General features: G+C 39.5%; 1 protein-coding gene across 1 annotated transcript in view; it reads right to left on the reverse strand.

Moving 5' to 3' along the window:
- LOC122403228 (protein 60A) overlaps positions 1-12,493 on the reverse strand; it is a 42,740-nt gene extending 30,247 nt beyond the window's left edge. Inside the window, exon 1 of the mRNA XM_043406613.1 lies at positions 12,043-12,493. Coding sequence (XP_043262548.1) covers positions 12,043-12,493 — 451 coding nt within the window. The remainder of the gene's footprint in view (positions 1-12,042) is intronic.
- Positions 12,494-14,303: the final 1,810 nt, after the last annotated feature.

The following is a 14,303-nucleotide window of genomic DNA, read 5'->3' on the forward strand; positions in this document are numbered from 1 at the left end:
AGGCTGTGACATTGGTGTTATTAACTTTTTACAATTCATGGATGAAATTTCTTCCCACGATAACTTTATGGCTAATGGTACTAATGGTACTTTGACTACACTCAATTCATTTTGCAACTTTTCTCTGTGTGTTTCCCTTCTTGAGGAGCTCAATTATTCTTGTTTTTATATCTTTTGAATACAATTAACGCGATGGCGTATTGTACACTTCTGGCTTACTTGTTCATTGAATGAAAGACTACTAACTGCTGCTTCGGACATAAGAGCGTTTGTTTACATTTTTGTGGACTCGTCTTGTGTTTATACTTACACTCCACGGTTCAACATTCGTAAAACTAATTATTTCATTCATGATGTGAAACTTATTTCCAAGCCTTTCAGTGATCGAAAACTTTTTCCATGTAACACTTTGTTTTCCTTCAACGGTGTCTTTGAAAGTAAATGGAAGTTTGTGTTATTTTGTAGTTAATTATTTCCTTAGATTTCCCATCGGTCTTAATCATACACAATAACATTTTATAATCATAAAACATGACAGTTTTTCGTAAAATTTGCATCAATGTGTATGATCGGAGACTTTCTGCCAGGATTTGTATTAACTTCGTTGAAATCGATGTACAATGAACGAACAATTTTGCGTCCAACTGGATTTTGTAAATCAGGGGCGAGAAGTTCGACGTTATTTTAAGCATTTTTTACAAGAGCAAACTTGATAAAAGATTTCAGTAGCCAATGTAAAATGTTTAAACCGCCACTCGTAACGTTTAACGAAGAGAGATCGGACAAATTGAGAATCGCGGTATCTTTTTGCCACTTTTTGGTGGTCGATGGACGTGGTTGACGGTGGCAGGGTCGGTGAAAAAATTAGACGTAGGAGACTGGAGATCGGTTTCCAGGGAGTACAAAGAGTCGCGTCGTTCGCGAGGGTGGCAGAAGAACCGCGTTCGAACGGTTCTCGGAAAGTTGTTGGTCCCTCTTTCTCTTTCACGCTTATCTGTCCCTCCTGCTTTATCTCCGAGACGTCTCATGCCGTGGCTCGCGGTGAGAAACGTTCTAGGCTCTTCGACGCGATATGCGGCATGCATATAAATTGATACCCATAACCATAACTTATTCGACATATGTACCCAACCCAGTACTGGGAACTCCGGGCGTCCGATAAAAACCGGCATAAATTAAATTGCGTTATTACGTTATACGACGCTCGGCGAGTCTTAATTGATTGCCATTGCTCGCCCCGTGCCCCCCTTTTTGATCTTTGCTCTTTCTTTTTCGCTTGTCGTTTGCTCGTTGCGGCATTGTTTGTTACGCCGGCACCGAGAGTCGAGGCGAACTGAATCGGCGAGTAATTGTTTCGAGAAAAAAATTGATTTGAATGCAATCGGCCACCGCCGATCTGATCGCGGCAACCATCTCGGTAGCAGGATGGTATTATCAGGTACACCAAGGACATCGACGGTCGGCTTAATTAGATGAAAGTCGGATAACGTTTCAGCAACCCGAGTTTCTTGTTGCGGAGCACCGTGTATCCTCGAGATTCTTTTTTTTTTTTAATAATTGGCTTAACGACGCATCAACGGTTATTAGCCACGGAGTCATTGAATTACGCTGTTTGCTCGACGATTTTGGATTCTTCGACCCCTTTGGCACGACTTTTAAGTCTTAATTTTTACTTATTCTTAGACGAGTTCTGAGTTAATTCGATTGCTGCTATATCGAAATCGAACATTTTAAAAATATACCAAGATCATCGAGAGTCAATAGCTGATATAAAATATTGATGAGTTTAGGCTACAGTTTATTTTATATGTAATCAATATTGTGCTCTATATTTATAGTATATTTTGGGGTAGAGAAATGCTCCACGATACAGGTTAAGGTTTGCTCAAATTTTCTCGGGAGACGTATAAAATTCTTTTTCGAATGTATATAAAGGGGGATCGACCCGTTTTTTCCGTCGAAAGTACTCGTTTCAACGCTGATTTACGGGGAACCGATCTTCCATGGCGTTCTTCGAGACATTTTGGAATCTCCGGACCACTTTTATTCCGAGAACTACTTTGGAACCTCTTGTCACGGAAGAGGTGGTTTCCGGTTTTTATCTACTATCGCCACGATTTAGAGAAGCCTTGTTCTCCGAGCGTTCGGTTTTCGGGAACACGCTAATTTACAGTAAACTTGTGTTTCGATGTATCTAGAAAAACCTGAAATTCTTTTTAACCACCCTTCTTTGAACATACTTGGCCAACTTCTAACGCGTACAGTGGTTGCTATTTTTATTCAACCATCGATATGTGTATGTGTATCATTACTAAACTGCGGATGTTTATGTAATTTTAATTTTCAAAAAACTACAGAACTTCGTATGCAGAAATATGAGAAATACTTAAAGTAAGATACGAACTGTTATATTTATAAAAACATGAATTTGCATAAAGATAGAAAAATAGCCGAATGTTCGGTAGGTCGATATTCAACCCCTTATAGTGAATTTGAGTCACGATTACTTTATAATATTTATCTTGGTTTATTATAATTTCTAGCATTTCCAAAACAACGCAAACTCAGTAATATATATAATTGTTAAAGTTAAACACACATTGAAATTACCCAAATGTCAACCCTAATTTAAACCGGAATTACTTTGCCAGGAAACAAACGCATATGACTCTCATCCTCTTTTGTGAATAATTTTACGCCCTTTGCTCTCGCGATTTTCACGAAATTTTCTTACAGATACAAGTTACAATCTATTAATTTCCCAGCCTTCCGCGTTCGCTTCGTCGCTTTATTCATGCGACCTCGAACTCGAGCGAACGCTCGCATGTAAACTCGTTCGCATTTGCATCTTGATGTGCACCGAGTGCAGGGGGAAGGTCATGTAACGAAGATCCACAACTCCGATCGTCGATTTCGCTTCTCCTGCTCGTTGCAATTTTGTCACTTTCGCGTTGTCGCGCTTTTCATTCTACAAATTCCGTTTGCTTTAACTTATATCGCGAACGTGGCCCCTCAGAGCCAAACACGGCAAAAAAGGTTAAATGTACCGATAATTGACGAGAACAAATAATCCTTCCATCTATGCAAATATTAATTATTAATCGATTGCACCTATTTTTATCGAAGCCCATTTTTTAGTTTCTGTTTTTAGTTTTAATTAGGCTGCATTGCATCGATCAAAGTCAACGTAAATTACTAACATATGTTATTTAGGAATTCTGTGATTTTAATACGTTGATTGCCACGGTGGTCACCAATGACCGTCACTTTGACCTTACGTATTGCAATATTGTTTACAATGAAAGAATTCTAATGCTTGTAAAATTGTAAATAACACTACTTTAGTTTAGAATATTGTATTTCTATGTTTCAAGCTATAATTGAAACAAATGTTGAGGACGAAACGAATTTCTTTTTCGACACCTTTTGTAACAGATTATTCTTTAAAAAAAGAAGATAAAATTGAGAACTCTTTGTATTTTTAGCAAGTTAACGAATTTCGCCATTTTTCTGGAACCTTCCAATCTAACGCTCGTCTAGTATTTTTACTACGACGATTCTTATTTGAAACTTCAGAAATTTCGATTGATTTATCGCTGATAAAACTGTCGAGTTTGCCAGGGTTTACGGGAATGATAAATCTACAGGGATACCACGGACACATAAATACAATTACGAAGCTATATAAATAACGAAACTAATTGCGATAGCTAACGCGATAATCTCCATATTTCTTATTACGAATAGCGGCGCTGCCATTGATGTTTCAGTTACGAATGCGGTTAACAGTTTCGGTGGTTTATACGCCAGGTAAAAATCTTATCTTTGCCGAGATCTTCTCTACGACAGCCGATGAAACATCGCCTTTTCTAAAACGTATATTTCCTACCTCCTTCCCGGAGAACGTACTGTAAAAACTTGGAATCGAAAAAACACCTGAACATCGAAGCTGGGTCCGAAACCTAATTTCTAGCTTCGCGAAAACCGAATACGAAACTCTTTTTTAAGAACTTAACAGAATCGAAAATCAAAGTTTCATATATGATTGACTGTATTAAACTGCTTTTTGAACTGATTTAAGAACTTGACAAGACAAGAAATTTTTATTTTGTATTAAACAGCTTATTAAACTATATGCTAAATATGGATAGAATGCCTAAGCTGCACGTTGAAAAGGGTTTTAAAGGAGATAAGAACCGCGATCGTGCGAACGAAAAATTAATAGCAACGATAATCGATGGACTTCTATTACACGAACTATGAACCTGCTCGATTATGAGAACCGGTTGGGTTCGTATAAATGGAGTTTCATCGTATCGAAAATGTTTCGAACCATCGAAGTGTTTAAAGTGATTGAAGCAATTTCGAACGGTACTCGTGTAGCGACGTACGTCGAACGATTTCCGTTGAGATCCGTGGCTAAAGTTCCACGGAAAAAGGACGGAATCGCGACGAAGAAAGGCTCGATTCCAAGAAACACCTGTCCGTTCATTCACTCGTCAGAAATTACCATTCTCCGTACTCCGTTCGCGTCACGACGCTCGAACGCGAAACAATTTACGATGCCACTGTGGCGTCTTTCGGGAAAGGAGCTCTCCTCCGAGGCAGGGGATTCCCCTTTGCGAGGTTCGTTGAACCGAATGTGTCAGACGCGAGATTTATCCCGTATGAATAATTTGCTGCCGACGCGAACGGCGATACCTTCGGAACGACGGTGCCCGAACTGAAAACGGAAGCCTCCGGGCCGAACAGGTGGGCCCGTGGACGCTTCCGCCGGTAAAATGGCCCGCGAATCCACAGTTGGACATTTCACTTTTAGTTTTCTCGTTCACTACGCGATGTTATGAGGAGATACAAAATGGCCTGAAAGATTATACGAGATTATACGAAAGATTATACAAGTCTTATACGAGATCAGGAAATTAAGAAGGTTGGAAAAATATCGGATTTTTAGGCGAGAAAAAATTTAATTTCGACGGCTCAGATTCTGAAATTCTGTAAAATACTTCACAGAAAATTTCAGGGAAATTTTGTCGAAAGCGATATGCAGAAATGAAAGCATCGAGGAGTTTGGAAATCCAAGTTTCAAAAACTAGTTTGTAATACAAAGAATTAAATATCTGAAATGACTAAATTTCTAGATTTTTCTTATATATTTTTACTTTTTACAAAGCAAGTAGAGTTCTCGGGTGAATAAATTCGGTCCCAATGCTTCATCAGAAGAAAACTAGAATCCGAGGCGCAATTTCGTCTAATGGCAACAATTTTCATTTATGTGGAATAAGAATGGGTCAAACGTAACCCGAATACGAGTAGGTACTGTTGGGCTTCCAATGACGATTTCATCAAGTTAAATCTTATACGAGATCACAAAACTAAAAAGGTTGGGAAAATATCGTATTTTCAGACGAAAACAAATTTAATTTCGACGGTTCTCTGATTCTGAAATTCTCTAAAATTGTTCACAGAAAATTGAAGGGAAATTTTATCGAAAACGATATACGGAAATGGTATGCATCAAGGAGATTGGAAACTAAATTTTCAAAAATTAGTTTGCAACACGAAAAATGGAATATGTGAAGTCACTAATTTTCCAGATTTGTCTTATACGTTAAACATTTTTACTTTTTACTGTTTACCAAGTAGAGTTCTCGGGTGAAAAATGAAGAAAACTATAACCAGTGACGAAATTTCGTCCAGTGGCGATAATTATCATTTACGTGAGATAAGAATGGGTCAAAAGTGACCCGGATACGCGTACTGTTGGACTTCCGTTGGGCGACGGTTAAAAGCGTACCAGAAACGTGGCGATTTCACGCGTTAGCCTCGATTGACTCGGATCGTTTTCGTGATCACGAATCCGCTATAACCGGCCTGACGTCTCTTCGTGATTTCACACGTTGGGAACGTGTTCGAGGTGTCCTTGTAATTTATCTTCCTTGAACTTTCTAGAAGAATTCACGGTGTCTCGAGCGGCACGAACGTCCAATGAGACATCAACGAAAAGGATTCCGAGCGAATAGAAAGTTCTATATGTAGACGAGATGTATTTGCATAAGTCGACGGGCAACGAAAGTGGAAACCGTCTGTGTCCGCCGGTTTTTCGACTAGATCCGCACCGATTTCGATCATCCGTACGCGAGTGACATAACCCCGAAGAGTTATGGTCAAGGGTCAGCCGAAGAATTTCACAATGGGCGGTCCGCGTGAACAGTTACCGGTACCTTACAGGAAATCTTTTCACGAGTAGAAAGTTTTCCAGTACGCCTCCGCTTTCTGGTATCCCCGAAACGCACGAATTTCGACCGCCCTCAACGTAAATGTCCCGCTACCCAAACATTTAAGAAAGCTGATTAAACTGTACAAATTATTCTCCAACGATTTAAGTTTCATCGGCGTTTATCAGTATTTGTTCGGAGGGACAGAATCTGTTGTATCGATTGAAGCCTAAAAGGATGGATTACGAGGAAATAAAATAATTAACTGTACGGAGCTTGTTACGATCTGGGAATCAAATGTAATTATTAACGTGACAATATAGAATAGAAACGATACTGGATCTGTCGGGATCGTTTCTTGTCATCGACAGGCTTTGGCCAAAATAATTCATCGTTAATATCATATTTACTTCGAAGATATTGAATAACAACAAATAAGGAAAATCATACATTAAAAAAAATAATAATGTTTCCAGAGTAACCATTTTACCCTAAGACAAAATGTAACGTGTTAAACGCCTCGTCGAAAGAAATTTTGAAAAATGTTTAAATTGCCGCGGGTACGATCGTTCATCGCGATTTCTGCGTCGTATCGGATCTACGCCGCATCGATTTTGTTTTTAACCGACGTCCTGTTGGCTTTTCCAACGTAGCGCCAAAGCAAAAGATACTAGTCTCGAATAGCAAATCAATTGCGTCATAGCACGAAATTGAGTCGAATGTAGAATATCGCGTCGAAAAGTATAGTACAAGAACTGTCCCGTTCAGGCAACCGCAGGCCGAGGGAAATGCTGGAATTGGAGCTGAAACTGGTTTCTTAATCGGGCAGATTTGAATTCAGAGACTGCTTTGAAAATGTTTTCAGACAGATCGATATAATTAATGCACTCTGTATAAGTTTACTACGGGATTATAAATCGCTTTACCAACTGGATTCTACCGGTTTAGAAGCAGTTCTCGTGGGTGTGTGCATTCTGCGGCACGGAATGCTCGTCTAGCATTTCTTCGGTGACTTTGGCAGATCTTCGGCTCGGATCTCGAATATCATCGAGCAAACAACGATAATAATCGCTATCGAGATGTTTGCGCGGCTCGCTGAAATTCTACGACTTGCTCCAAGAGAGCGACGAATGTTAAACTAACGGAAAAATTGCAAACAATGGCTCGATCGTTCGAGCATCGGAGAATACCACCCTTACAAGTTATAGATAGAAATATAAATATTCAATGTTTGACGATTGATCGAAAAGAAATCCTGTTATGTCCTGAATTAAAGTCCTGATAATGGATCTTTTTTATAGATGGAACAAGGGTTTTTTAGGCCTCTGTAGTTCCCTTGTATCGATTTTTGTGTATTGGAGGACTAAACTTTCTAACATACATACATAAAAATGATGGTCCATTATTTTCAATGCAAAATGAAGGTGATTAATTTCACTTAGAAGTTATAGATAGAAATATAAATATCTAAGTTTGACGATTGGTCGAAAAGAAATCGCTCGATGGGAATTAAAATCCTGATAATGGATTCTTTTTATGAGTGAAGGGGCTTTTTATGCCTCTGTAGTCTCCTTGTATCAATTTGTATATATTGGAGGACTAAGCATATAAATGATAATCTATTACTTTCAATGCAAAATAAGGGTGCTTAATTTTACTTAGTGCAACTTCGAGTCCTTTACTTAAATGAAATTATATATTTTTTTAACGCGTCAACTCGTCCTTACACAAAACTTCTGGACCATTTATGACGAAAAATGTTTAAAAAGTGATTTGTGCTCGACTACGGTGGTAAACAAGTCTGCGAAACGTAAGATGTTTCTAAATATAACCCGCGGGAAATTCTAGCGATTTATTTCGATATCCTACGAGACTCTAGCAATATTACTAGATCCTACTAGTTTAAAAGTAGAACATCGATTTCCGCGGCTGTTCTGCGGGTTCTTGTCCCATAATATCCGACAAGGAATAGTAAATTGATCCGTGTTACGCGTTCTAACGCGTAAAAATATGGAAGGATTACATTGGAAATCTCAATTGCTGGCAAGGAACACTTTCCTTTTAATCCCAGAAAAAATCAACCGAACCAGTTTCACCTTCTATATTTTCCTCTGGAACGTTTAAAAGTGAAATTTTATTTCGAAACAGAAGATCTTGACGGAACGAGAAACTGTAAGTGAATAAATAACCGCTCGACATTTTCTAATTTTTTCTTTAATTTCTAATATTAATTTCTGCTCGTTAAAAATACTATGGGTACAATTTTATATTCGGCGTTTGTTTGTCGAGATGTATTCGTTTTGGAATGCAGTTTGTTCGCCGATTCCCGGAGGAAAGAAAAAGAACAGATTTACATTCGTCGAATCACAGTTTGCGTTCGAGAACTCGAACGAGTTTCTCGCGAATCTGTGCTTCCGCATGCATATTCATCGAGAGATCGAACAAGGCGAAATTTTAGAACATATCGTTCTCTAATAAATCGCAATGTCGCGCAAGATCTCATTTAATATCGCAAAGTGAAAATTTAATATTCCGTTTAACTCGTTTATGGAACTTAACGATCTTATTTGTGTATTGGCAATTTATAAAAATAAACCGTAATCTCTGCAGGTCCTCGTCTAACACGTGGCTTTTCAGTTCGTGTAATAACTTTACAAAAATAAATATAAAGGTTGAGCACATAACTGTAACCACTTTGAATAGACGAAATAAAATTCGTATGCAAGGCTTAAAGGTTAAAAAAAATGAAAGATTCCGGAGATAATTAGTCATAAAAAGAAACAATTAAAGAGTAGAGCAAGTAAAAAACAGAATACATGCAATGTCATCTGTTACTATTATTTATTATTGCAATTTTGTTTATGTTTATTAAAAGGTTTTGTAAAAGATTGTTAAACGTGTTAAATTTTAAGCAATTTTGAATAAATCTAATTTTTCATGAAGTAACATGTATAATTAATATGTTTTGTGTAATGACATGTCAATAATTACGTTTAATAAGAATTTATAGGGAAATATTAACTTGATATATATTTATACACTTGTTCGATAACCAGAGTGCCCGAAATCCGTTAATATTTAGTTTAAATAACCAGAGTTTACGTTTAAACGAGGTGATTCGATGATACTTTGGAGCAACGTCAGGAAAAGAAAGAAAACAATTACTCGAAATGAATCAATGAGTTGCTAAATACGTATTAAGGAAATCGTTTCTTATTCATTTATGGTGATGGGTTGTTTAACCAATTCCCTGATGCGTTGTCTAGTATATTTATGCATTATGCACCGAGTATAATTTCGTCCTAACAAATGGAGGTCCACTGAAAATTCCTTTGAAAGAGAACAAACCGTTCGACCGTTTTATTGATTTTTAATTAATTATGTTAAGTCCGATGAGACTCTTTACGAGGTAATAAACGTAAGATAAAAAAACTAAACTGCTTGAAAGAATATACTAAAGAGTAAGTGCACCTATTTCCAACACTGACCCAATTATCGTCACGTTTCCATATTTAATATTTGAATTCTAATTTCGTAAGAATTTACGAACATTTAGCAAGAATTCTCAGAAATATTCGTATTTCGTAGACTATAGTCAGTATCGGTGTTCTAATTAAAGCATAGACGAAGTCAATAACCTTTGTAATTGAAATTGACATGCTAGTAATTGATAGAACTAAACAATGAGATTTACGCAAGAGAAGGAATAGCTCTCTTGCATAGTTTTCGAGATACGTTTAATATTAGATCGTCCCATATGTTCGTTTTTATTTTAAATATATAATCAAACTTTCTGAAAAACAGTAAACCTCTCCTCGTTCGGCAACTCCTTCTCCTTCCTTTGACGGAGCCATTGTATCATCGCTACAAAACTTGTTTGACTTTTTATTAAAATGTATTTCAAACGTAGTTTATTAAAACGTTGACATTTTCAAATTGTTTACCCTCTAATAAGCCTGAACATTGTTGTATTTTATTTCTTATAAGTAGACTGCGGATCTGTATGCAAATTTATATTTTTATTAATAGAATTAACAAAATGGGAGCTTTGTAGAGGGTTGTCTCAATCCCTAGATATAATTATTCGTATTTTACTTAAAGATATTTCTTATATTTTTGTATATTGAGTATACTCTGTAATTTTCTGAAAATTTTAATTTCGAATAAATACAATAAATATCCACAGTCTATTTATGAAGTTCAGTTTTATTATATGCTAACAAAAATATTCGTTCAATCAGGCTCAAGCACGAACAAGATTCTAAACTTCAAGAGCTTTGACACTTTAGTATGTTTAAAATTTCAGAAATCCCTTGAACCAACAAATTCTGTTTGTTTTCTATTAAATTACAAATTTTATCCTTGTCAATTTCAAAATATTAAATGGTACAACCTAATATTTTACCCCCAAATTAAACATAGATTAATTGTAAATAATAAGTTTATTGCGTTTCGTATGAACTGTTTTATTCCCTAAATCAAGTCCTACTTCTAAGAACCTAAAAGCTGAAATTAATAAAGTTACGTACGGTTGAATCTCGACAATTTTATTAAACAAATCCTTGAAATTTCAGAAAAGTAATGTCAACCAACAGAATTAAATCGTTTAAGTGGATCGAACAAAATTTGCAAATGATATATTAATATCAATAAAAAAGCTGGAAGATAATACTTGTAATATTGTAAGTTATTAAGAATGCTGAAAAACAACAGGTACGCCATTGAAATGTCGAATATTTCTATTTCTCACATTGTAACTTTACCAAATGGCGTGTTGAAAGCTCAGAAATTCTCTGCACTGACACAGTTTGTTTGTTTTCTATTAAATGATAAAGTTTATCCTCGTCAATTTTAGAATATCAAACGACACGAACTCATAGGACGACCTAATATAACAATTTCATTGGAATATCGTTAAAATCCAGAATTCGGTATTTTCACAGAAAATTCCAATTATTCCCGTTATACCTGGGCGTTAGGTCACTTGGTCCACACTCTCAGGACCTGTATTTCATCCCCTCAAACCTAATTACCGCTAACGTAAGAAATTGCGCTCAGTTTTCAGAGCACCTCGACAAACGTGAAATCTAAAAAACTAGGGAGGGGGTATTAGTATTTACTAGGGGTGTGCGAGATCTCGACGTTTGAGACAAGACAAGTCCTCAATAGTATCTTGTTAATCAAGAACATCGAGAATCTCGGAACATATCGGAAATCTCGAAAATTCAGAGTTTCAATGAATGATAACAGGAATATAAGAAATAAATGTCAGGAATGTAATTAACTATATAATATTTTATTTAGAATTCACATGTAAAAGTGCTAATTGTTCTATATTGCCTGATAATAGCATATGTATTAGAGAATCCCAATAATTTATTTTGTTAAAATTTTATAAACGTTAATGTTTAACTATGTAAAATCCACGTTTGTAGTTCCTTACATATTACATCTTTTGTACTAAAGGGTTTGATCCCGTTAATAAATGATTAATAATAATAATAAAATTTCAGATTCTCGAGATTTTCGAGATTCTTGGCGTTCTCGATTAACAAGATACTTTCGAGATTCCCGGTATTCTCGATTAACAAGATACTTTCGAGGTCTCGAGAAATTCCCGTCTCGATATTTTCGAGACCTCGCACACCCCTAGCATTTACTAGTATTTAGGTAGTATTTGTCGAGTGGAATCCGGGCTTGGACGTACGTCGGGCGACGGTAGGTCCAGGACCAACCGAGGATCGGGGCTCGAACGCGATGACACGGAGCGGAGGTGGATCGAGCGAGACGAAACGCAGATAAAATGAACGGAATAATGACTTACTGTGCGCGGTAAAGGTCATGATGACGTCGCTCTGGTCGATGGCCCTGAGATCCTGACCGGTGAGGTCAAACTCGCCGGCCCTACGTTGCTCGGCGATCGGTTTCTCGTCTTCGTCCTCGCCGAGAGCGTTCTTGTATATGTCCAGGAGAAACTTGGGCGCCGACCTCTTGACCTGCGGCGGCCTGCCAGCCGTGGTCCTCGGCCGATCCGGCAGCCCAAGTAGATTCAATATCTCGTGCTCGACCTCGCGTTTCTCCCGTTGGCTGACCACCCTGTGCACCACCGTCTGGTCGAAACCGTTGTCAACGTAGAGGCCGCTCATCCTATCCGCGGCGGCGGTGCTCGTCAGCCCGGCGAGGATCGTCCCGAGGATCAGCAGGGGCGCGAGACGGCGCGGCGACATCACGCCGCGTCTTTCCGCTCGAGATCGACACGGCCCGGAAGGCACCATTCTATCTCCCGCCGCTTCCACCACCACCTCCACCAGCACCACCTTCCCCTACGCCACCGCCTCCTCCTCCTCCTACGTCGGCGCTCGCACGACGACGACGTCGTCGTCGTCGTCGTCGTTCCTATCGAACCACCAACGTGGACGCCGAGCGGGACCGCCGCCTCGGCGATCGAGCCGCGATCCGACCACGGGATCGATCGATCCGACGATCTCGCGAGGAGACACCGCACTCAATAACCCGCGTACGATCCCAGCGTCGAACTTCAAACACCACCCGACACCTTCTTCGGTTCCTGCTCGTTGAACCGTGCCCACCGACTATCTTCCACGTACCCAGCACGGTCGTCGTTCTCTAAAGTCTCGATCCTGTCTCTCTGTCACTTCCAAGCAACCGAATCCTGCAGGTTAGCACGACCGAAAACGGAACGGGCACGTTGCGCGCACTTTCCTGGAGCAGCGATTCGAAGGATACACGCCGCGCATGTTCGCCAAACGCGCACACGGCTGACTCTCGAGTCTCGAGACCGTCTCGGTGACCACCGGTGACCACTGCCGCCGACTCCCGCGATGCCAGTGCCAGTCTGTTTGTCTGGCCCGTGCCGTGCACCTCCTCGTCGTCGCTGCTCCTCCGCGAGGCCTCACCACCGCCTCCCAGGGCCGTACCGCTCCTCCGATAGAGCCACGCCTCGCTTCGCCTTTGCCTTTGCCTTTGCCTTTGCTTTTGCTTGCCTCGTTTCGCCTCGCTTCGCTTCGCCTCGCCTCGCCTCGCATCGCATCGCATCGCCTTGTCTACCCCTCGGTCACCTCGCCCCCCCCCCCCCTTTGCCGTGACTCGCCTTGCTTTGCCTCGCCTTGCTTCGCCTCGCTTCGCCTCTGCTACGTCGCACCTAGCCATCGTCTCGCGTCCTCTTGCCTTGCCACGCCGGTAGCCACGCGTACGTACATACTGATCCTCTCTTCTGTTACTCCGAACCATCTCCTCTCTTCCAACCCTCTTCTTCTTCTTCCGTCCACGGTGGCAGACCGTTTCGCCAAACGACGTATAGTTACCCATCCCGGGATTTCAAACGCTTCAAATTCGCGTACACGGTCGCCAGTTTCCTTTTTAATAGCACGTTTACGGACCTCGGATTCCATACTTAAGCACGCTCGCGGACATCGGAGATTTTAATGGACGGGTGATTTATTCTTTAGCCGTAAAACTATAAAACTATGTAGAATCGAATGCACGATAACGTGGTTTGTGAATTTTAATGTCATGGCATTCGTGTCATTTTGCGTCACTATAACAATTAATGCTACATCCGCGTGTTAAGGGAGTATTTTAATCTGGACCCCAAACTTCTAATCCTTAATAGCTATTAGATTAAAACGACTCTTTCGATCCAATGTCCTAGACTCTGTGTATAGAGAAATTGCAAGATTTTTTAGCCACGCTGCTAATATGGAAGAGAAGCACAGACGTCTTGGAAAACTTTCAAACGCTGACAGAAGTACTCTAGTAAACCGGAATTTAAATTTTCATAACAATGTCTTTAAGAAACGAATTTTCCAAACACTTGGGAACGCTACAACACTCTTTTAACGATTACTCTTATCTGCCTAATATAAATTACCCTAGCTTTTTAGAGAGATTTATCCAAGTTTTGAGTACATCAAGAGTTTCGACACTGGTCAGAAAACCATTGATTTAACTAATGTTTAAAAACATTACATGAAAAAGGCTTTACATCCATTAGGCTAAACGGTTAAGTACCACCGGTCCAGGCATTTTTGTACGTAATCTACATTCGATCAGTGTATAGCGGAG

The sequence above is a fragment of the Colletes gigas genome, unplaced genomic scaffold, assembly GCF_013123115.1.
Source record: "Colletes gigas isolate AHSC1104 unplaced genomic scaffold, ASM1312311v1 Colletes_gigas_Sc00047, whole genome shotgun sequence".
NCBI lineage: Eukaryota > Metazoa > Arthropoda > Insecta > Hymenoptera > Colletidae > Colletes > Colletes gigas.